The 25,385-nt window shown below is 41.8% G+C and overlaps 1 protein-coding gene across 2 annotated transcripts in view; it reads right to left on the bottom strand.

Moving 5' to 3' along the window:
• LOC101160156 (receptor-type tyrosine-protein phosphatase gamma) overlaps window positions 1-25,385 on the bottom strand; it is a 231,765-nt gene that overhangs the window by 30,000 nt on the left and 176,380 nt on the right. Inside the window, exon 8 of one of the 2 annotated variants that reach the window (XM_078947503.1) lies at window positions 9,416-9,623. In XM_078947503.1, the coding sequence (XP_078803629.1) occupies window positions 9,416-9,623 (208 nt within the window). The remainder of the gene's footprint in view (window positions 1-9,415; window positions 9,624-25,385) is intronic. The other variant, XM_023955062.2, reaches the window with a different exon arrangement.

The raw sequence follows: 25,385 nt of genomic DNA, 5'->3' as shown, positions 1-25,385 counted from the left end.
AAGCTAGGTAGGCCATTTGCTGCTTCGGTATCATAGAACTTGACTGACCATAAAACCTTGTTAAAGAAAAATAGTTTTATAAAAGATCATTTTTATGTCCAGAGTTACATTTTTTACATGGAAGTAATGAGGAATTTACTTGTTTATCTTTCACCAAGTAAGTGATCGAAGAATTGCATTATTTTGCTCTTCTTGGTAATTCTTAAGTAGGAAGTTAAAAGTTAACATCGCACAAAATTGAGGACCTCAGTTCTAGAACCATTTCTTCATGAGTGACATTCTCATTTAGAAATTGTCTTTATTTTCTGGACTCATTACCTTACCGAATTTAAACCTGACCAATGAAGCAATCCCAGATAATGATAGCCCCCTTAGTGGCTGCTTCATCACCTGTCACACTCTTATCTCTCTGGAGCAGGTTCAGTTGGAAATCATCAGACCACGTGACTGAAAAAAACTTTTTTCAGGTAGCTTCACAAATTGCCAAATAACATTTGAACTTGGTTTATACCCCAGTTCTTTTAACACTGTGTGGAAAACTGTATAGCGGTATAGCTGTTAGTTAGTGTTACATGTCCTGAAGGAGCATAAGTCTATTGGACACAAAACAAAAAGTTTCTCCCTGCATCAGACTAGCTGCAGAAACAGGCGGATTTGTTTGGGCCAGTCCATGTTCTTTGTTGATGCAGAGATGATTAGGATTTTGTGCTAGGTTCATAAATAGAAATATTTATGGAATATTTATACAGAATATAACACAGAGACAGGTGGCTGCAGCGTTTTAACCATGGGTAAAAGGTTTGCTGGGTGATGAAGAAATCCTCTCACGATGTTCATCAAAGACAACAAACCTCCCCCGTGAAGTCAGACAGGGGCAGGTAATGAGATGAAGCGAGGCAGAGGCATGTTTGAGGTGTTTTCCACAGGTGAACCCATCAGAGACTTCCTCTTCCTCCATCCTTCATAGCGCTCTCAGAGGCCATTTAGAGGTGGAAAGGACATTTGTGGCCCTGCGGCGGGCCGGCCGCAGCAGATTGATGACACAGCCTTGATTGTAGTTTGGTCTGCAGAGTTTTGCAGCGCGTGGACGGAATGAGGACTCACACAGGCAGCTCTGCTGTGAACTCTCACCAATTGTATGTGTGGAAAAAAAACTAGCTGCCTAATCTTTCTCCCACTGTTTGCTGGCTCAGGTTTGTAGGACATTTACAGAGTTCATGAGTTCCTGCCGCCAGCCGCTGAGGGCTCCATTTCCTTTCTTATGTTTAAACACAGCAGGAGAAATCTCATCTGCAGCTTTTCCTCTGGAACTGTACAAAAATGTTCAAATGATCAGAACTGCTGGTAATTTTGAGCACCGCGGGAGAGTTACCTGATGTGTCATGAAGGAAAAATGAAAATAATCGCAGCCCCTGCTAAAAAAAGTTTACTCCCAGAGCTACAAGGGCCTGCTTTGTAAAAGTCACAAAGTAACATTAAGAAGAGCTTTATATAATAATTAACTTGAAGAAGTTGGGCATGTTTTTCGGCAGAAATGTCTGCATTAGTGATCGAGGACAGCATTGAACTCATGACTTTCTGTTCTGTTCGGTAATTCTGCAGGATTTTTGTTCTTGACTGAAACTGAAAAGGAGACACAAGGACCTGTTATTGTGAATGATGCGAATCCTCCAGAGCACTTTGATTATTATCATTCAGAGTCGGTCTCTCTGCAGAACGTCAATGTTCATCTGTATTCAACGCTGTACTCACTTCATTACAACAGAAGGCCTAATGACTTTGCAAAGCTGGAAGTCTTGTAGACTCCTAACTATAACACATCCACACAGATTTAATGTTTTAGAAATCTATTAGTTGTTTGATTGAAATGTTTAAAAAATTGGGATTTGTATGTTTAAAGTAAGAGACTGGACAAGTGTGTAGTGGTTAGCGCTCACATCAAAAAGGCCCTGGTCTGAATCCCTGCTGGATCCTGTCTGTGTGCCGTTTACATGTTCTTTTCATGCAAGTTCAAGTTTCCCCAGACACTTTGCATGTCTCCCATAAGCATTTCTTTCCAAAAACGATATTTGAGAGATTAACTAGAGACTGATTTGTCCCTTTGGCTTATGTGTGTTTGTCTGTCTCTGTTTGGCCATTGCATGGACTAGCGAACTGTTTAGGGTGTACCCCACCTTTGCCCAACAATGGCAGGGCTCCAGCAACCCTATGACACTGTACTTAAAATAACAGGTATAGAAAATGGATAGAAAGGTGCTTTAAGTATTCAGAAATGTAAATTCATGCTAAATGCTGCGGTTCAAAGCCCACTGAATGTGTTTGCAAAGTAAGAAGTTAAGAAAAATCTGCCATAAGCAAAATCTGCCTTTGTTTTTATTCAAAGAATTCAGTTTTAAAGGAGAAAATGTAACTTAGGCTTTTGTATTTTCTGATCGTATAGCTTGATCTTTCTCTCAGATCTGTCTAGCAGCAGACAAACTCCACCAGAACCTGAATAAGTTCAAGCCTGAAGACATTACATTACTGCGAGTGCTGGGGCGAATCATCAAAACCATGTCAGCACCATCAATGTGCAGAGAGGCAGAGAAGAGTACCCACCTGCAATCTGTCCACCTGTCAATTGTTTCTTTCTGTGATTCCCATCATTTTCTTTGTTAAAACATACTAACTTTATGCATCTCTTCAGCTTAGACACAAGATGAAGCAGCAATGTGACATAAATTTGCCTGAATTCTTAAATCCCCATAAAAATGAGTTGATCCGTGCTACCTTTGTTTAGTTAGTCAGTGTAACATGTCCTGAAGGAGCATAAGTCTATGGACATAAAAACAAAAAGTTTTGACATTATGAGTTAAATTAAGTTCGCTTCTTTTTCATGTGAAAATAATTTGTCACAATACGACAAATCCAGTAAATCTTCCTTCCTTGAATATTGCTTCCATGATACAGAATGATTAAGACCAGGAAGAAAATAAAAGGAGGAATTTTACAAACTGTTGCAGCTTTTAACTCCACATGAAATGAATGTAGGCCAAAATTTGTTTTTAATATAAAAAAAGTTTTTTTCATAATAATGTGTTGCTTTTTGAAGTACATTTTTAGGACATGCTTTTACACAACTTGTAAATAACTTATTACTGACTAGACCTAATAAACTCACCAAATTAAAGGAAGTTACAAGCTAAATTAAAGCAATAAACTTGAAAGATTTGGTTTTCCTGATGTTTTCCAACTATTTGTACATCTTGCATTAAATGTTATATTAAAGTTTAGAAACAAAAAAATGAGATATAGAGATTTAAAAAATTTTTTTTACACAATAACAATATTATATTATTAGGAATACATTGTAGATGTAAATAAAATGTGTTGTATTCATCCCCTCTATAACTGCAAAATACATATTTCCTTTTAACAAAAATATGCCCTCATATTTATGTGTTTGCATTTAAAATCAGGTCTGCAATACCAGTTTCAAGTCAAACTGTTTCTCATTGTAAATGCAATTCGGACTCCATAAGAGTCGATGCCTCACAGCTTTTACTCCAGAGCACATCTCTGATCAGCACTGATCGGTCTGGCATGTGCAGGACCTTAAACATATGTTTAACATCCAGATCATCCTGGGATCCACTTCAGGATATTTATAAGGAAAAGGTTGACTTATTTGCAATAAAATACTCAAATCTATGTATTATGACTGCCTAGAGTTTCTTACCAGTCTTTGTAAGAAAATTAGATTGTATGCCAAATGAACCAAACTGAACACAGGCATGTTATTTCAGAGTAAAAATTACAGAAAATGCTATGTATGGTAAATAATTGAGGGTTTCAGAGCTTGTAATTATTCAAACCTGAACTGTAAACACGTGTTCAGTTGGGACTTTTTTGTGGAGTCTATTAAGTCTGATTAAAAAACACACAAGAAAAAAATCTGTCTCAAACAACTGCAGAAGAACAAAGGTGTGGTGCGTTAAATCCGTCCGTCTGCCTGCTCTTTGTTTCAGCCTCGAGTCTCTGCTTTTTTTTAAACGCCCTTGGTTTTAATGCGTACGCCCTTCAGCAGCTTATAGATCTGCTTATAGCAAATATCCCACAGCACAGCAGCACTCAAGGACAAACACCATGGGCATTCAGCGCACTGCCAGAAGAGCATGCACGTGCACTACATGTGCACGAGGGGGTTGTGTTCATGTGTTTGTCTGATGGAGGTGATGCACCTCTTTGAGATGACCATATGGAAGCACACATGAAGGGAAGGAGGGACAAACCCGACTGGGGCTACTGTCAGATGCAGGACCACACAGAAAACTGCTGGCAAACACTCACACAAGCACAAACACACACTTACAGTCAAATATGCACACTTACACACAGATGCTGTATAATGTGTCGTGGTGTCTAAGCGGTAATGAGGCAGGAGTGGAGGGATGACAAGCGTGCCTCCCACTGCCTTATGCTCGGGGAGTTACCCAACTTCAGCTGGAGGAATGACAGAAAGCTGCTGTAGCCACAGACATGCACAAAGACAGGTGTACACAAACACACACACACAAGCACAAACACACAGAGAGAACCCAAAACAATTTCCTCTGTGCACAGGAGTAACTTAAACTGTCTCATTTATTAACATTAGAAACTGTCATGCCAGACAATAATTTTAAACCCCAAACTGTTTTGAAAAAAAATAAAAAATAATATAAAAAAACAATCTTTGGCTCACAAATGTTACCATGACTTAAACATATAAATAGTACAAAATGATTTTTCTTGCAAGGCCAACATGTTCTATCCTTTCCCACAGTGCCGGCATTGTACTATGTACATAACCTACAGGTGTGTGAGCATCTGCACACAAATATTCTGTCAGATATGTAGTTCTTAATTACACCAGGGGAGATCCAGCCATAGTCCTTCAGGGCTATGTCCTGCTTGTTTTTCTAATCTCCCTTCCCTCAACCCAATCAACCCAATCAACCCAATCCGATGTGTTCCACCAAGGAGGTGCAACAAAGGCAGGGGGAATTGGAAAAGAAGAGGACATCGTCCTTTGAGGATGGAACTGCCCATACCAGCCTTACACTGTTTCTCACAAACAGAACTCACAAACTTCTTCCACAGATTTGTGTATAGTTTAATGACTGCCTGATTTAAATAAAGGCTTTAGGGAAATTCAGACCTCCTGCTGGGTTTTGTTTGTGAAGTAGTCCTGCATGAAGAATTTCTAACAAACAAAACCTCCATCTGTTGCAAGTCACACTTAGAAAGGTTAGATTTTGACCCCTAGACACTGTTTATCTGTAATATACAATGTCACACAAAAAAAGATCTTTAAAAATTCAAAATATAGCTCCATTCATAATGTCTACCCATCATCTATAAATAAAATTGAGCATCGACTGCATACAAAATCAAATCCCACAGCTTTGCTATATATAACAACACTCCTCATGGCCCTGAGGGAGTAGGCTTGAATTGTAATTGTTCTTCTAGATTAATGTGACAACATTTTTTCTAGAAGAATTATTTGATATTCCAGGAACTACTTTAAATTGGTTTAAGTTGCATTTATATAAAAAGCTTCCAGTTTATTTATGTAAATAATGACTAACCAGTGTGTCATGGAGTACCACATCTCTGTTGGCTCATTCAATTCATTTAGCATGTTTTATTACAAAAGATACAAACCAATCCAATGTATAGAACATTTAAAATGATATTTTACTCCTTGCTTTGATTTCACCTCCTGAGATCAGACTGAAATGTTTTGGTTTAGGCACCAAAACTGTTTAGTTAACTAGTAATGACATGCGGGCTGGATAGTGGAGCAGAAACCAGGGTAAAATCCGTGAAAGATTTGAAGAAGGTCACGCCCAGTGTAGCAGGCAAACATCAGCTACGTGGCTGCAGGGCAAACGCACTGAAACTAAAAGGTTACTGCACATCCAAAGCAAACCCAAACAGAAAAAGCACACTGACATTTTCTACTGGGAGCTGAAACAAAGCTCCCTCCCACTAGACTACAATGCATGTAAACGTCTGCACTCATTGCAGTCGTGCATCTCTAAGGCCTTAGGGTAAAGAATTTCTTTTTAGAATGCTGGAATTATAAAGACGCTCTCCGATCATCTTTTGATCTATTGTTAAAGCATTTTCAGTGGTCTTTTATCTGTGATTATGCCGTTTTTGGAAAAAAATATATATATATATTTTTTAGTTTCTGAAGAGCGACAGTAGTTCATTAGAAATTCACTTCTGAGTTGTGGGTGGGGCCTTTGGCATAGAGAAACCCCGCCCCAATTGCCTCCCCGTTGCTGAGAGCTTGGATCAGGAGCTTGTGGCCCGCCTAGCATATTTTCTATGTCACAAATACGCTCTTTTTCAAACAATTTTTTTTGTCTGCCCCTGATTTACAAAGATTTGAATGAAAAAAATACTCAGAAATGCAATTTTAAGCTTGAACCATAATAACCCAGACCCATTTTTTCTTAAGAAATATGTGTATTTTACCACAAACCACAGAATCCATTTCTGATATTTTTCTGTTACTCTGATGTCACCATGGGTTCTTATGGGTTAATTCTCTTTATACCATGGTCCGGGTCAATACTCGATTATGATTGGCTGCAGGGTGTGCATTAAAAAGTGATTTACCACAGGATAACCGCACAGTGAAAAAAGAAGTTGTGGTCACCTAGCTTAAATGTTTTATATCACTGTGCCGGCTTCTTTAAAACAACCTTTTGCTTCATCATTTGGACAAAAACAAGCGGTAAGAGGTGAACTTTCTTTCTAAACTGATGCTTTATGCAACCCATTGGAAATATCAGCATATATACGTATATCGCTTTATATCGCCGAATCTTGACTGCAGCGGTGGTGCAGCGCGACGCGGACTATTTGTTACGTGGTGCAGTGCGGTGCCGCACCACGTGACAAATAGTTCTCTTTTTGTGAGAAAAGCGATCAAAATTGGAAAAAAACAAGCATTAAGGACTAAAAACTGGTTACTATTTATTTCTTTTGGAAGTGACCATGGAATAAGCAAGTTAATGGCCTTCAAAGTATGCATTATCACTTTTTAACGCACTTCGCAGAAGCAACAGTCTGACGCGAAGCGTCTTGCTGCACCATGTAAAAATAGTCTGCGTCGTGCCGCACCACCGCTGCAATCAAGACTCGGTGATATACATTTGCTGATCTTTCCGATGGGTTGCATAAAGCATCAGTTCAGAGAGAAAGTTCATCTCTTACCGCTTGTTTTTCTCCAAGTGATGAAGCAAAAGTTTGTTTTAAAGAAGCCGGCGCAGTGATAGAAAAAACATTTAAGCTAGGTGACCGGAACTTCTTTTTTCACTGTGCGGTTATCCTGTGGTATATCACTTTTTAATGCACACCCTACAGCCAATCATAATCGAGTATTCAACCGGACCATGGTATAAAAAGTGATAATGCATACTTCGTCGGCCATTAACCCTTACTTCTATATGAGTGGATCTTTAAAGCCTGCCAAGTATAAAGAAGGTTGGAGCTTCAGGACAGGAACCAGAATTACCCAGGTTTTCCACCTGTAGAAGTGCCACAGGCCCTCGGAGAGCTTCTGAAGTACCATTGAAACAAAAATACATTAGGCCAACTGGTCAACCATTTTCACTATTATTTATCAAAAACAAAAAATAGTGAAGCAAATATCACAAATCACTTTGTTGTCTTTGGGAAAACTCATGTACAACCTCTTGTTATTGCCTGGTCTGAGAAGGTCGCCTCTCTGACACCAAAGTTAGTTCCTCTGTTCACAGCTGATGGGTTGAATACCCTCAGGGTTAAAACCATCTGTAACACGCAGCAGCTAGAAAATGAGGCAGAGCAGGAGCTGATTTCCTGCATGCTGAATTACCTCACTAAATTTGCCCCCCACCTGGCTCAGGTCAGCACACCTTTTAGAATCAAGGGCAGCAAGCCAAAGAGGAAAAGGACTCAGGAGAAGCAGAGCAAAGCTCATTTTCAACCGGCTTTAAACTCAGAAAGAAATTAGAGAGTTTGATTTTAAAAAGGAGGTTTTAGTCCTGATAAAGTTTCATGCTGTCCTATGTGGGTGCAGCTAATTCCACCTACACATTCCTACATGTATTCCAGACGGTTTTCCATAATTCCCTGTTACTTTCCTTCAATGACTGCTGTCTTTAGGCTTAGAGGTGGAGGACTGGTTAGAATGGGTGAGAACACTAACAAATGTTCCCCGTCTGTTTACTTTTCCACACAGACCTCTCATTGAACCAAAGATTTAAGTGGACCAAAGAGGAACGGAGTATTTTTGTTTGGGTCAAATCAAAATTCAGGTTAGGATTCACACCTGCCAAACCAAGAGGACTATTAGAGGTAAAATAAAGATTAAACTAGGACCACAAACGCCAGAGCGGATGTGCCCTTAGAAAAATGGAGGCTAGTTGGCCCTTGGGGAACGCATGTGACAAACTCTGATGTACACTACAGACACACTGAATCCATCGGAGCTCACTCCTCCCAGCAAAATGTATAAATGATGTTGACTACATTCATCATTAAATGATGGATCTCACAAGGTCTGGGGGCTTCTTTCAAATGGAGGAGAGTGGTGCTTGAGCGCCCATTTAGAACAGTCACACTGTTACATGAGTTTATGTAGAGGAAACAAATATAGCCCATCCTGGGAAATCCCCATTATCACAGCAGTCCCAGGAGTTTTAGTTTATGTAGTTGAAACAAACTAGCAAGTAGAGCTATAAAGATTTTGAATATCTAAATCTTCTATAGTAAAATGTGAATATCAGTTACATGCAGCAACTTCTTTGAGCAAAATTGAAAGCATTTTTTAGACAACTTGGAAATATTTGTCAGTCATGATCTCAATCAAAGGGTTTGTTTAACCCAGACATAATCATAACACTAAAGGAGTAATGCTCCTTGAAATTTCTTACATTTTCTCTCTGAAACTACAAATGCATTGTTTATTGAAAAGGATTGCAGTAGCTGCTGGAACTCTTGAGCAGAGAGGTGAATTTAAAGATCTTGGAATTAAGTAGTTGTTAAGGAGTCATGGGCTTCAGTCATGAATAATTTGTTTCAAACCCACATATAATGGTTGCTGCTTGAACAGCTGACTGGATATTTTCGTTTCGACAAAATGTGTTGACCTCTTTAAGTTTTTTTATGTGTTTTTGGTCTCCTCCCGATTCAATGACTCAGTGGTTACAGCCACTATCTCTGGTTCTGGTTCTAGTGAAGGTCTGTGATGTCTCCTGAATGGTCAGAACTGGAATAATATGGGGAGTTTGTGGGATTTCTTTGTTTCTGCGGTGAATGGTTTAAATGAATACAGCTCTCAACCCAAGCATGGGATCAATGCAATGCAGTCTGTGGATAGTTTCTTGATGACCTAGGAGAGTCCTACCATTGGAAGATTCAGCGCCGTATGACCTCCCGCTGTTGTCTGCGAAGTCGTGCATCCAGGCGTCTTTGACGGCAGACTTGAAGACAATCCGGTTGTCCAGGCTCTGGACTGGTCTGAAGTTACTGCGCAAATACTCCACAGACTTAACGTGGTCCTGCTGCTCTGTGGTGAAGATCGAGTAGAAAGCCTCCAACTGGAGTCAAAAGAGAGCATGCAGGGTGGAAACACAGGCAGAGAAGCAAAACAAGTTGTTTTTAGGTCAGAAAGTCTTCATTATATCACATAAAACGAGACTAAAATGGAAAACAAGCTGACTTCTATTTTATTCAGGTAAAATTCTATCAGTTAGAAAATACAAAAGTTAGCATTGCTGACTCGATGTTTTGTAAGTTGGAAAAAAGTTACATAAAAGAGAATGACGGTGACAAAATGGCTTCTTAACATTTTTACAGAAAACAGCAGAACTTCAACATTTGTTCTGCTAAAAGGTTTGCAGAGTAGATCATTAAACAGAAGGAAATTCGAATTAAGACTACAAAACTTTTAAAAATGTTTACAGGAACACACATTTTTATGTACATTTATTAATCTCCACATCAATACCCAGTTGAAGATCCTCGTCTCATTTCTCTTGTTTCTCTTCAACATATTAATAACTCCTACACAGTGCCTGAGTTTACACAGGATCCTTTAGCTTTCAGGCAATTACCTTAGTTTCATACAAGCTGGGTTTGAGATGTGGATCAGACCCGGTTCAGAATCACTGCTGTGTGGGCTGTTTGCAGCTCTGACCAAAACACTGGTTTATACAGAATCTGTTTTCTATAATTCATGTACATAAACAGACATATAATTACTTTTGGTCAGTGTTTACTGCCAAAACTGCTCTGCATAAAAATAATTCCATAACTTTGATTAATTGTTCAGGGAACGTGTGACTGCTGCAACATCTGGTCAATCTGGCATCGACAATACAGTAAGAATAAAAAAATGTATCCTGAACAAAACCGTGAAAACAAAACTCCCATTTCAGAGTAGCCTTGATATGGCTTCTTGATGTGACACACCTGTGAGGTGGAATAGATTATCTCAGCAAAGAAGCGCTCACTACCACAGATATAGACAGATACGTAAACAATTTTTGAAAGAAACATTTTTTGTGTGTGTTTGTCGAAAATGTTTCAAATCTTTGAGTTCATCTCTTGACAAATGGGAGCAAAAACAAAAGCTTTGCATTAATATTTTTGTCCAGTGTAAAACAATGCTTTGCCCTTTTACACACCTGGGGCCTCATTTATAAACGTTGCGTACGCACAAAAGAAGGGGTACGCCACTCTCTACGCAATAGTTGAGATTTATAAAAAGCAAACTTGACGGGAAAATGTGCGGTCCTTCACGCAAGCTCTGACCCAGGCGTACGCACAAAAACGGGTGAAATGAGAAACGGCGACGCCGTCGGCAGATGGAAGAAACACGTGAAAGTGAAAATGAAGATACTGCCTCTCAGAAATAACATGAAGACTTCACAAAGCAAGTCTGACAATTAACAGCCTACACGAACACCCGTTTGATCGATCAGCAGTGAAACAAACAAAAAAAAATCAAACAAAAATTACAACAGAAATTCAAATGAACACATATTTGCAAAAAGAAAAGTGAAATATGTTCTGCAATATTGGCATGTTGTGCAATTCATCCTCATAAATAATATATTTAACAGAACGAAATAATGTACAAAACTGACATTCCCGTCGATGTGTCCGTCTGGCGGAGCAGATATAGGTGCAATTAGACAGACAGATGGATAGATAGAGAGAGAGAGATGCATTAATTGTCCACTGGGGAAAGTTGTTTACATATTAAAACATTTCTTCATAAGCCACGGAATTATGGTATTCATGCATATGCCTTTAGTTTGTTTTATTTTTGATGAAACAATGTATGGCGTATGTCTCAACCATTCAGAAAGCAACAAGAAATTACATTTGCGCTGATCAATTTCCCTTTTCCACGTCGATTATTACCGACATCTGCAGCTTGTCAGATGTAATTAAATGGAGGGAAATAAAATGCCCCATCACAATGCGTAATGACGCACAATGGCTGATCTTGCGCTCTTAGAAGATGTGGCAAATGGAAGAATTCGGAGTGAACGCATCTTTAGACAGCAAGGAGACTTGTTGGCAAACGAGGACGAGTGGCTTATGAGCCGGTTCTGACTTCCTCTGCGGGCTTTTGGGGGTGTGTCACCCGGTGCATCTGGCGCGTCGGTGTCCCCCTGCGCCTCAGTCACCACTCCACTTAAAAGGGATTCCCCAATTATTGCCGCCAGTCTCTCATCAGGAGGGGTCAGCTCCGGTGTCCCCCCCCCCACACCCGTGGCAGACACGGGTGTGTGTGTGTGTGTGGGGGGGGGGGGGGGGGGGGGTCAGCGCTAGACGTTTTTTTGCCTTGACTTTTTTTTTTTTTTTTTTTTTTTTTTTTTTTTTTTTTTTTAACTTGTCCTGTCCAACAGCTGGGCAGACAGATGAGAGCTGAGGGCCTCTTGTGTTGGACAGATTTTACTTTAACAAGAGGGGTTATTAATCTTCAGACAAACCAAAGGTATGTCTGGATAAACCCCTTTTGTAATTGAGGCCAAACTTTATTAATTTCAATCATGTCTGAAAATCTTTGGTGTTGGACCGGACGGAAAAGGAAAGAGGGGAAGAAGAGAGAGGGACGATAGAGAGAGGGGGGGTAGGGGGTGATAATAGGAGGGGAAGGGGGATAAGACCATGAAGCAGCATAAAGCAACAAGTTTACTGGTTGTTAATCATTATGGTAACGTTCAAATGTAGTACAATAAGGGCGGAGCCTGTCCACACACACACTCAAATGTTATAAACACACCTGCTAGCTGCAAAAAAAAGTCCACCTGTCGACATATATACAAAACAGATAGTGTTCACACGCATACTTATGCCTTAAAACCAACTAGTGTGAAATATTTCAGTCATTCAGTCATGCAAACTGTAAGTGCAAAGGTGAGCTAACACCTGTGCTCAGGTGAGTGTTTATGTTCTTCTAAAATGGATGGTGGAACGTGGAAAGAAGGAGGGAGAGTGCCCAGCCATCCCCACCCCAAGACCCCCACCGCAGCAGCAGCGGCAGCCGGAATCCCCCCAACGCCACACGGGAACCGGCAGGGAACAACCGCCGCCCGGGCGACCAAGCCCGCCACCCAGGCCAGGGCCAGCAGGACCGCCGCAAGGCCCCCAGAGCCAGAGAGCAGGGAAGCACGGAGGGAGAGAGAGCGCCGCCCCAGCCCAACCAGGAGAGCAGCCCCCCCGCCGCGCCGGGAGAACCCAACGCAGGGCCCCACCGGAGACGGACGCCCACAGCCCCAGACGAGCACCCCACCACCACCCAGGAGTTCCGGGCATCCCCCCGCCCCAACCCCAGGTACGAGCCAGGACCCCCCAAGGGAGACCCGCTCCGCGCTCCAGGCAGCCATCCGCCCGGCCCGCGGCTGGTCCAGGGAGGAGCGGGGCAGGGGCCCGCCGCCCCCGCCCAAGAGGGGGGGAACCCCGGGGAAAAAAAAAGAGGGCCCACAAGGGGTGTTGTAAATATGGCCCGACCAGGCTCGGCCACAGTTGGAAATATGGCGGGGCCCAGCGCCCAGGAGCAAGGACCAGAACCCACCCCCCAGGGACACGAACACTCCCGGCTCAGATGTAATGTGAACCCCCCCGCCGCGCGGAGAGAGCACCGCCGGGCCCAGGAAGCCGGCACCCCGGGGACACGGCCGCCGTTGCAAAGGGGCCCGTACCCCCCACCAGGGAAGAGGCAGGGGACAGATGGTCCTAGGTCCCACCTTCCTTGCAAAATGTGTGTGCGTGTATGTGTGTTTGAGAGGGTGTGTGTGTGCATGTGTGTGTGTTTATGTTGGAATGTATATATTGAGGGGGGAGGGGTGTGTGTGCTAAGGGGGGTGCTTTGCCTTGACTTTGATGTCCGACCTTTTCTTTTTTATTTCGGCCACGTCCGAGGTTGTGAGGCTACAGCATTTACAGCGTCTGCCACCGTTTGCCACTCACGTGCCTTTTTGGCATTAGTAATGCCCACACTGTGCCCTCCAAACAACATTATTCTCCTCTTTTCCACCTCGCCAACGATAACTTCTACTTCACATTGAGTGAAGTTACGTTTTTTTGATTTTCTCTCCGTGTTTGGCATGGTTTCGCAATCAATGAATATTCATTTGTGGGCGTTTCACGGACTATTTATGGGCAACTATAGGCGTGTCATGAGGCCGCAAAAGCTGCGCAGCATTTAGAATTGGTTGTGATTTATTAAGAGAAAGATGCGTAGGATGTGCGTGCGCACGGTTTTATAACTCAGAATATTTCTGTGCGTACGCACGTCCTATGTTTCATCCGTACGCCACTTCTGACGCAAATCCTACGCAAAGTTTTATAAATGAGGCCCCTGGACTCCTCTGGTTGTGACTGGTAGGAAAAAGACCAAGCGTGTATTCAGACTAAAAAAATAATTTGTTCCGGATCAAGCCCACTTAATTTCCTCCGGATCGAGTCCTGCACCTTGTGTATTGTCTGTATTCAGACTGCCATCAAGCGGACCATTCTATTACGAACCAGCTTGTAGACAAAAACATGTGACTGAAGATCTCTTCTTTCATTGCCCAGGAACTGCGAAAGAAAGCGTGCTGCACTTTACCATCCTTATCAGGATAGTTTACTTATTGAAACTTTATATTTCAATTATCAATTTTGAACGTCAGGAACAATGCCTTGTTACTTTGTTAAGGCGGAGGCATGCTGCAAGGCAATGCTGTGTGTGCTTTTACTCAAAGGAGACGTCAAGTATAAAAGGTAGGCTGCTGAGTGTTTATGAAAACAGTGTGAGAAACAATGTGTCACGTTAAATATGTTTTAATGAGGCTGCATTCATCCAACCAAATTTCAATGAGTTGCTGTATCTCATCGTTGTGGTGTTATGGCATTTTTTTTAAAACAGAATTCTGTTAAGGAACTACAAGGTAGCTTTTATGGTGATCTCACAGCAGCGCCAGCTGCGTGCCGCGTAACAACACACAAAAAAGCATGTTGATACATTTGTTTGATAACACAACAATTGTTGCTTTATATTTGTCCACAGCTCATCTGTTGCTTCATTCCTACTCTGTTTACGTCGGCTAAGGTGGCCGTTTTGATGCAGATACTCCATTCCGAGAACAGATTGTATTCAAACTGAGGAATCTCATGGTGTTTTCAGACTGGACACATTTGGTTCGCATATGGTGAACCAGAGTTCATTTCCCTGGATAATCCGGAACAAATTTTCAGTCTGAATACACCCAAGCGGACCTTGGTCCGGGACTAGGAACCACTCTCTGACCCATCTTTGAAGGTGGTCTTGGTATGTTTCCAATCTGACTAAGCTTCGGTTTGCTCTGAGATTCCTCAGTCTGGATGCAATCTGTCCTCTGTGCGGAACAACTGAACCAAAACGACCACCGTAGCCAGTGGTCACGTGATCTAAAAACAGTCAGAATGTAGCAACCGATGAGCCGCGAACAAATGTAAAGCAACAATTTTCGTGTTATCAAAGAGGAAAAAAAGAGTCCAACTCTTTACTTGTTACAATGTTTATTTTAACACAACTGAAAACGCTTCTACATGCTTTTCTATGTGTCGTTTCGAGGCACGCGCTGCTATGATGTCATCCTAAAAGCTACCTTTTAGTTCCTTAACAGAATTCTCTCAAAACAATGACATAACACCACAATGATGAGACAAAGAAACTTATTGAAATGTGGTTGGATGAATGCAGGCTCATTGAAACAATTTTTCACATGATAAACATTCCTTCTTATTTTTTTCCTACAATCCATATCATAAACAGTTATTGGTGTACCTTCTTAAAGGTCTTCTTGACAGAAACTGCCCTGCAACTTGCCTCCACCAGACCAAAAAACCTAGTCAAAAGGGTTGAGTCTGACGTTGATACAGAGGTTTAAAATCGGTCAGCAAAACATCAAGTTTCAATGAATTATCCTGAGAAGGACTGCAAAGCGCAAGACTTCCATGATTTTTGTCTTTAGTTGCTGTGCCCAGCCCTCGTAATTCCTAACCAATGAGTGAAGAGATTTTTATTCATGTGGTTTTGTTTACTGGTCTTGGTTTGAATCAGGAAAGGCCACTTGACAGTAGTCTGAATACAGACCAAACGCAAGGTTCAGAGCTCGATCGGGACCAAATTAAGCTGATTGGGTCTGGAACAGTTTTCCCAGTCTGAATACACCCTCAGAACAAACCGAAGTTCAGTCTGATTGGAAATTAACCGTGACCACCTCGAAAGATGGATCTGAGAGCAGTTCCTGGTCCTGGACCAGGGTCTGCTTAGGGGAAACGAACACTGGTTCACTTAACCCTTGTGGTATCCTAGGCACTTTAACGTCGGGAGCTGGGTCATCTAGACCCACTAGACAGTGCTCTGAATCTTTTTTCTTCAATGGTTTGTGATCTTCACTGGTGTCCATGGATTACATGAAATCTTTCCACCTTTATCCACCTTTGTCATGGTAGGAAGAACACGTCAATGTAAGAGTGGGGTCATAGGATAGCACAAGGGTTAAAGCGAACCAAATGTGTCCAGTTTGAATACACCCTAAGATCAATTTAGCATATCATCAGGACTATATCGCAAAATCTTGATCAGACAAAAAGTTATGAATAAGATTTGCCAGATAATTGAAAAAGTGTCAGACAAAAAGTATATTGTGCTGTTTCAAGGAGTGACAGGTCTATTAATCCATAGGTCAGCGGAAACATGCTGGCATGCAACATAGATGCTGGCAGCTAAACTAAATTTAGGCAGTTTCTTCCCATTCTGAACTGAGCAGATCTAGTGTTTATCAAGCTGAAGTGAATTTTTTTCCTATCACAGAGCCTGTGAGATTATCTTGGGGGGGGGGGGGGGGGGGGGGGGGGGGGTTGTATTGGACTTTTCAAAAAAACGTTTATTTATCAGCACTGGAGATTCTCCTAAAGTGGAGCTGTCAGCAGTTTGTGCTGCGTTGGTTTGGTCCACAGTAAATGCAGGAAAACGTCCAAGCAGACATGAAGATGCTCCGTGGGACTCAAGTGTGATCTCCCTGTCTGTGCGCGCAGATGGAAGCTCTGTGTTTGACAGAAAAGCACACTGACAAACAGCTTGTGTGTAGGGGAGTGTTGGACCGGGGGGGGGGGACTTCATGGAGGTAAACGTCTAAGCGTGCAGACAGCTGAAGACAGCAGACTTCATGTAAGTCTTTGTTCTGGTTTTCTAACAGACGAAGAGCAAAGAGGAAGCACTCGATATGTTCAGCAATGTTTTCACGCTCCCCCTCACACTGTAAGCTGGATTCGGTACTTATTCATACCATTAGATCTAAAAGAAGCGTATTTTTGTGTTCTTCCCTCAACCAGGTAATCCAAAACGGTCCCAAGGCGGTAGAATAATCCTCCCACTCCTGGTAAAGATGCAAATTTACTTTTGAGACTTTGTTTGTTCCAGAATTAAAGGGAGACAGTGCATGTGAACGGTAAATGTAAATTTGACTGCTTGGCTTCTGTTGGCAAATATGGAGTTTAGTGTTTCTCTATGATTCAGCTATTTACTCAAACAAAAAAATTATTTTTCCAAATCAGATTTCATGAAGTGTTTTCAATTAAAAGGGGTTCATGTTCATTAGTTTGTCAAAACTTTTAGAGAAATAAAAAAACTGATCTAAATATAAATTGACATGTTTTTAAGTGTTATTTTCATTACTTTATCTTTTAGTTCAGCTTGCTTTTGGTGTCCTCTGCTTTGGGACAGTCTTGGGACTTGGCCCGAAAGGGTGGTAATGCTGATAAATGTCTCCCCTTCATCTGGTTTGGTTTGCTTTCACACACAGCGCTCTCAGGAGAGGACCACACAAAAGTGGGACCAAAAAAGAAAAATCATGCAATTTCTCCAGCTGCTCATTTGGAGGCACAATTGCCTGAAACAGACTTCGACTAGAGTGAGAAAAGGAGCAGGAAGAGGAAAATCTGTTTGTCCTTTTAGTCCTCTGGCTATCATACATTAAAAATCACCTCCTTGCTACACTATGTTTACCTAAAATACATATTTTTTTATTTTTCCAACTGCTTCAGATTTTTGCAAAGGGTCCAAGTCCTGTCTACTTCACACCAAAGTGAACAGTACAAAGGTAAATCTGCAAGTGAACAGAGGTACTAATTCCTTTTTGGGTCTCCTTTTTAGTCCAAAAGTTCAGCTGAACTTTCACACCTGGAAAACCAAGACAACTATTAGAAGAACCAGCTCTGGATCAAACTAGGACAAACCTGCCAGAGTGAATGTTCTCTTGATTAAAATCTGAAAAATCAAAATCAAAATAAAGTTTTCGGTGTGATCCTTCCACTGTCCAAGTATTTGAGTTTCTTTTTGGTGTAGATCTTCCAATAAATTGTCTGATCTCATCAATACTGTGTCCATTAGATGGAACAAGTGGTTTTTGATTAAGCAAAATGTTCTCATCATGTGCAGCAGAACCTTGGGGGTCATGCATGTGCCTTTTTTGGGCTATAGACATCACATTAAAGACACAGCATCTGATGGAAATATCAAAGATGATCCAATCCAATACATTACTTAAAAAAAAAGATTGGAGAGCAGGATAAAGTTATCATACACCCAAACAGTTGGTAATTTTTTTTCCTCAAAAACAGCTTTGGTCCAAATCTGGCAGTGACAGAACTGCCCTCTGTTCATCCATAAATGTCTTTACAGATGCCTTTACAGCAGCTGGATTTAGAGGGCAGAGACCCTAGCCTGCAAATGAACTGCAGATCCATCCTGACGTTATCTTCCTTTCATTCATTGCTTTGATAAGGTTTTTTTTGTGCAGTACTCCTGGTTTCTGCACCTTGCATCATGGGTAATTAAGGAATGCTCCTGGTCGTCATTATCCCGATCTGTTGCAATATGTTAGGGGTAAAAGAGGAGCAGGTGCCGTAAGTGTGACAGCAGGGAGCCTATATGTCATTGTCTGAAGCCGCCAGCAGAGAGGTTAATAAAGCCCATAAACCAGGGAAAAGAAAAGGGTTTTGTGACAAACACGTGGTCCTTTTTTTTATTGTGTGTTTGAGTTAATATGTGGATTGTCTTATTTTTTGTTATTGGTAATACTAGAAAGCAACTAACAGGAAATACATGCAGCAGAGCAGAAACGACCAACAGTAAACTCTCTGTGAACTCCCAGTTCCTTCAATATTAAGTTTATCTTTGGTTGATTGATGCATATTTCTTTTTAGTTTTTTAAGTGTTTGCTTTGTTTCTTTGATCTGATGGGGCCATGGGTGATTGCTTAAAGAGACATACACAAAAAGCAACACCTACACAGCATTCTGTGATGATGATATGAAATCTGGATTAAGCTTTATTTTTTTATGTGATTCTCATTTGTAAATCTTTTGACTCTCAAAAATCCTAAAACTCAATGATAAAAGTTGATATGCGAAGCTCTGGAAGTTTCCAATATGGAATATCTGCCTCACTTCTGGCAAAGCTGGGTTTCTTACGTCACTTACTCCGCACTCCACTCAATATTTAAGCCTTCATTCTAAATCAATAGCTAATCGCCCCGACTTTTCTGCCCAGCCAATCACAATCATATTTATGCATTTGAATTCTTGGATGTTTACCTCTCTACATTCTCGATGGTTTTGCTGACCCTCCTTCACCCCGTCCTTCTCCTGGAACTTCGCTTTGTCATGGACGGACCTTCAACAGCATCAGCGTCTAGGCTGTGGGGTTTATTTATCTATGGTCTGAGCTTATGCCATCAACATGCAGGATATCATCTGGCCCAGAGCCTAACCTCCAAAGGCTATGGACTTATTTCATTCACATCCTTTGTAGCACAAATAAATATTTCTTTGTTCGCATTCCAAGGATCTCTCTTTATTGAAATACATGTTGAATTGAATTTAGTCAGATGGTGAAAAATTTATTTTGTTCTAAAGTATTCTCATGGTAAACTGAGGAACTGATCACTGTCTGAAATGAAAAAGAAAATAAGAGATGAGAATAAAGTGAAGGCCCCTCCGAGCATCTGTCTGTTTTTTTTTGCATTTGAATATGCTAATATCTAAATCCAACCAAATAATCAACTGAAAGAGGAAACAGCAAGTGAAGAAAACATTTGACAGAATAAGAAAAGACTTTTTAGCTTGTCGTAAGTCTTTACCTTGAAGTTTCAAAAAACAAATGCAAAACTAAACAGATCAGTGAAGAGCATCATCCTCTTTGCCCCGTGTCAGTTTGCCTACAGCTGTAATGACTGACTTTAGCCTCAGCTGGTTGAAACTATGCTTTTGTCACAATTGCCCTTAAGGGTGGATATAGACTATCTGCAGTCAAAAAATGGGCAAATCTGTATGGGGCACTCAGGTGACCCACACAAAATTTTAAGATCGCAGACAACCCATTGAGAAGTGTATGCTCCTTGTGCACCCGTTACGCACTTCATGCTTGCAGCCTGACTGTTAGAAATTAGAAAATTAGACAATCAGAGCACAGTTTGTGTGAGCATCCAACAAGCATCCGGGCATTTCCTGCACAACCCGAGAATGCAGCATTTGTGCGCGGTCAATAAGGAGCAGTACGCACACCTTAATAATGAGTGGAGTGTTGCATAAAGGGCACCATACGACAGCATCGCCTGTAAATCAGAAGTGCATGTAACTAACATTATTCTTACAAATACTTCACGATACATTTACCGCACAAACAACACACCTTAGAGTGGCTCATGAGCCTCAAGGGAACTGCAAGATACACTTGTCCTCTCAAATCTGTGCTCCATCTAAGATGCATCTGCTCCTCTCCATGACCCTCCACGACAGCCCAATCCAAAAACCTGCATCACCCGTGTGGGTCAACCCCCACACAGGTGCATGTGACTAAGGCATTAGATTTCCCTTTTCAAAGCTTCAGCAATAGATGATGTGCCAGAGGAAAAAAAGAGATCAAGGTTCCAGATGTGATCTGAGTTCAGCTCCAGTGCAGCAGACATGTAGCTTCAAGAAGAGCTTCACCTCACAGCTCACATCTAGATCACCAAAAGAATAAACATGAATCACTTTAAACATCCTCACCTTATGAGGAACTATGGTGACCTGTAGCAGGGAGTCTGACGTGAGTCACCACTGTTTTACCCTTTAGGAAAACACTTGACTTAATGTTCTTACAGTGAGAAGGTCCAGCTGGGACCTTTCTGTGTGGAGTTTGCATGTTCTCTCCATGCGTGAGTTTTCTCTAGCTTCCTCCCACAGCCCAAACAGATGCTTTATAGATTGATTGGAAACTCTGAAAGCAGGGCTGCTCATTCCTGGGGCCTCATTTATAAAACTTTGCGTAGGATTTGCGTCAGAAGTGGCGTACGGATGAAACATAGGACGTGCGTACGCACAGAAATATTCGGAGTTATAAAACCGTGCGCACGCACATCCTACGCATCTTTCCCTTTATAAATCACAACCGATTCTAAATGCAGCGCAGCTTTTGCGGCTACATGACACGCCCATAGTTGCCCATAAATAGTCTGTGAAACGCCCACAAATTAATATTCATGGCTTGCTAAATCATGGCAAACACAGAGGGGAAATCAAAAAAACGTAACTTCACTCAATGTGAAGTAGAAGTTATCGTTGGCGAGGTGGAAAAGAGGAGAAAAGTGTTGTTTGGGGCACAGTGTGGGCATTACTAATGCCAAAAAGGCACGTGAGTGGCAAACGGTGGCAGACGCCGTAAATGCTGTAGCCTCACAACCTCGGACGTGGCCGAAATAAAAAAGAAATGAAAGAAATGATCGGACATCAAAGTCGAGGCAAAAAAACGTCTAGCGCTGCATCGGCAGAGTGTGTCCGCCACGTGTGTGTGTGGGGGGGGGGGGGGGGACACCGGAGCTGACCCCTCTTGATGAGAAACTGACCGCTATTATTGGGGAATCCCTATTAAGTCCCCCTTATCGGCGTCCTCCTCCGCCTCAGTCACCTGACTGAGACGGAGGGGACGCCGACGCGCCAGGGTCAGGGTGACACAGGTAAGAGAAATAATTCAAATGAATGCAGTCAAGTCACATGTATGCAGGCTACACAATTACAGATTATTAATATAGAAAAATTTTATTTTAGTTGCTGGGTGTTCCAGCGGGGCCAGTGGTTACGATGCTGCAGCTGAGCAGCCGTCTGGCCCCAGCGTCTCCACGGCACGCGGCTCCCAACCCTCCAGCAGTGGACGCGTCCTCACCGATGCAGTCCTTGAAATGCAGAGGGAAGTCAGTAGTTCAATCAGAGAGGTGGCCAAGGAGTTGGGCGAAATCAAGATCGCCCTGACTGAAATAAACTGCACGATGAGGGAATTCTTAAATAAATAATATTTTCCACACCTCTTTTTCTTTACAAGCGACGCATCACTTCCAAACGCTGGCGCACAGCAGCAGCAAATGGCTCAAATGCGTGGGGATGGGGTTCAGGGTCGGGGCCAACACAGCAATCAGCGCCATGGGGTAGAGGCACGTTTTTAAGCTGTGCCACATTGTGTAGCACAGCACATGCCAGCACGATTTGGCACACACTGTCACTTTCACGTGTTTCTTCCATCTGCCGACGGTGTCGCCATTTCTCATTTCACCCGTTTTTGTGCGTACGCCTGGGTCAGAGCTTGCGTGGAGGACCGCACATTTTCCCGTCAAGTTTGCTTTTTATAAATCTCAACTATTGCGTAGAGAGTGGCGTACGCCTTCTTTTGTGCGTACGCAACGTTTATAAATGAGGCCCCTGGTCCTTAAGATCACCCTGCTTGTTTTCCAGCTCTCCCTGCACTGCTTGCTCCTGATGACCTGGACCAGGTGTGTTCAATCAATCAGAATGTGGAGACATCTGATTGAGTTAATCAGCAAATATCAGGGCTTTGAGATCTGGAAAACAGTCAGAGGGGTAGATCTTGAGGACCAGAATGAGCAGCCCTGCTCTAAAGTGTCCCTAGGTGTGCATGTGTGAGTGTGTGTGGGAGTGCTTGTATTTCCCTGCAACAGACCCCGCTTTTGTCCAACAGTAGCTGGGACAAGTTCCAGGGGACCCCGTAACCCCGAAAGGGATGTAGTTGAGTTTAGAAAATGGTTGAATGGCTGGATGGATGCTTCTTGTACATTATCTATGATTCCAGCTTAGTTTTCTCTTTCAGCTGGAGAGGTCATGACTATCGTTTGTGTTTCCATCACTTTGTACAGTTAGGACTGAAACGTTTCTCACAGCACTGATTTAATTTTCTGAGAAATGAAGCAATTTGTTGTCAGTTTCTTTCTGGCCCTCCTGAATATTCTGCCAGGTGGGAAGATGTCTCTGCATTTCCCTTCCTTCAAGTCTCCGTACTACTTCCCAGTTGGCAGCTTGTACTTATGAGACGTGATGTGAGAGCAACATGACATTAGCCATCACATTTCAGGCAAGCAACAGCTCACACATCAGGCTGAGTGTCTGAAAAAGAAAGTGTTTCACTGAGCGGTTGTGTAAGAGCCGCACATCGATCCACTCTAAAAGCAGGTCCAGGGCAGCAGCCTTCTCTTCCGCTGACTTCAGCTATCGTCATAAATAGAAAAAAAAAACAAGGAAAACAGAAGAGAGGTAGAATAAGAGGAACCAGGTGATGACAATAGCAACACCTCTGCCTTGATTTATGTTTCCTGATGTTATGTTTTGAAAGAGAAGCTAAAAATGTTTGAAAAAAATGTATAAAAAAATGTAGGATAATGGTTATATAATAAAACTTTTAAAATTAAATTTTAAAAGCCAAAAAACTTTGGAAAGCTTGTTTTCCTTCCTGACTGCAAACTGTGCCTCCTCCCAAGAATCATGATTTTTTTATTTCAGTGGCTGCAAAATGTTTTACTGCAGCGACTCATCCTTTCCATTTATTTTTGAGGAAGCAGCTGAAAGATCCAATTGAATTTTCAGTGAATCATTCATTAATGAGGCATACAATTGTATATAGCTTGAGAGCATTTATTCTTCCATCTTCTGCAGCCTCAACGCTGCAGCAGAGTCACAATCAGGCAGCAGAAAAATGTCTGTCTGGATGATCAGAATCGACGTGATCACTGAGCTTAAACTTTACCTGTTGGATTCAGTGATTTCATGCCCAGCTGTGCTGCTTCTGCACAGTAATGGGTTCTCCAGTTGGTAGGTCAGTGAGGACTCAGTGCTCGCACCCCTCCTTCAGCTACCAGCAGTAAAGTCTCATGAGTTGTCACACAAGTGAGTGTGAAATTTGTTGCCTCGTAGTTGTGGCCGCAACCCAATGTCCATTGGGTGTTTTGTGTTTTAAAAATGAACTGAAGTGAATAAAAAACTGGATTTTCAATTTGATCAAAATGCACGTTTGACTACGTTTAGCTTCAGGTTTTTAGTTTTTGATAAAGGATTTTTGTCCTAAAATGGCACCGAAGTTTTTAAGTCGAGGGTACTAATATTCTTGCATTTAACCCTGGTGCTATCTTAGATGACCCCACCCTTACTTTGACGTGTTATTCCTACCATGACAAAGGTGGATAAAGGTGGAAAGATTTCATGTAATCCATGGACACCAGTGAAGATCACAAATCATTGAAGAAAAATGGTTCAGAGCACTGTCTAGGGGGTCTAGATGACCCTACTCCCAACGTTAAAGTGCCTAGGATAGCATAAGGGTTACAAGCATCAGAATCATCTGTCTTTACTCCTCACTTCTGGATAAAGAGTCATAGATTGTTTTGAGCACAACTTAAATCCACAATATCTCGAGTTTACTCCAGGCTCAGATTTGGGCACAAGTCTGTGAGTGCTGAGAATTTGGGGTGTCAATCCCTCAGAGCCCCTAAAATACCTAGAAAACCATGCTATAATAATTTTAGTTCATCCACCCATATATCTATCTTCTACTTTGATCTATCTGATATTTCTTCTCAGTTATCCCCTCTGCATTTACCAGGTTTGGGACAGGCAAAAGCAGGATACTGGTTTGTTCTCTATTGAGGCTGCTTTAATCTTTTTTTTATTTTTTGTCTTTTTATGTCTTTGCATTTATTTGTCAATTTATCTGTTAGTCAATCATTTCTTGCTTTATTTTATTACTTGTTTTTGGGAGGTGTTGTGTAATTGTTTGGTTGTTTTTGTTTTTGTATTTTTGTTTGTGTGCGTGTGTGTGTGGGGAGGGGGGCTGTAATTATTTGCTCTTAAATGTGGATATTCTTGCAGACCATCACTTTTGGTGGGAGGGCAATCACAGCATTCAGGGGGACATTGCCCCGCTTGCCCATGCCTATATCCAGCATTGGTTTACTCCACCTTTTTCTCATTTTGGATTAAAGCACTTTAGAAGGAGTCGATGTTGGTAAACCCATCACCTTCTATTACGACCTTGCAATACTCTGTTGTAGCTTGGTTGTCTGAGGTTTCAGGCACAAGATGCTCTTGTGGTCTGTCCAGGTGCCAAACCCCTTTTTCACTTACCTGATTGGGTTTCTGTTTGGCATTTCTTCTACTTGGCTAAGCAGCCTGAACATTTCAGTCATTCTCCCTTTGTGGATCAGCAGACAGATACCTTGATTTATTCAGCATAAAGGTAATATCTGTCTGGATGGTAGCATAATCAAGTTCCAGCACAGCCTGTTTTGCTTAAAAAAGTGTGTTGTTATCTCGGTCAGGTCATGCATAAACCCTCCGATGGCCCTTTGCAGCAGTTTGCCCATTAGTCTGAACACTTGCTGCACATGTGATTTGCTTTCAAAAGAAACAAGACCTTGGAAAATGTTCAGACACTTATAATTAGTTTTCAGGAAATATGAAGCTCAGAATATTAGATCAGGTCATTTTGAATTACAGAA

The sequence above is a fragment of the Oryzias latipes genome, chromosome 5, assembly GCF_053564925.1.
Source record: "Oryzias latipes strain Hd-rR chromosome 5, Olatipes_Hd-rR_3.1".
NCBI lineage: Eukaryota > Metazoa > Chordata > Actinopteri > Beloniformes > Adrianichthyidae > Oryzias > Oryzias latipes.
This window is presented reverse-complemented; position numbering and strand designations above follow the sequence as displayed.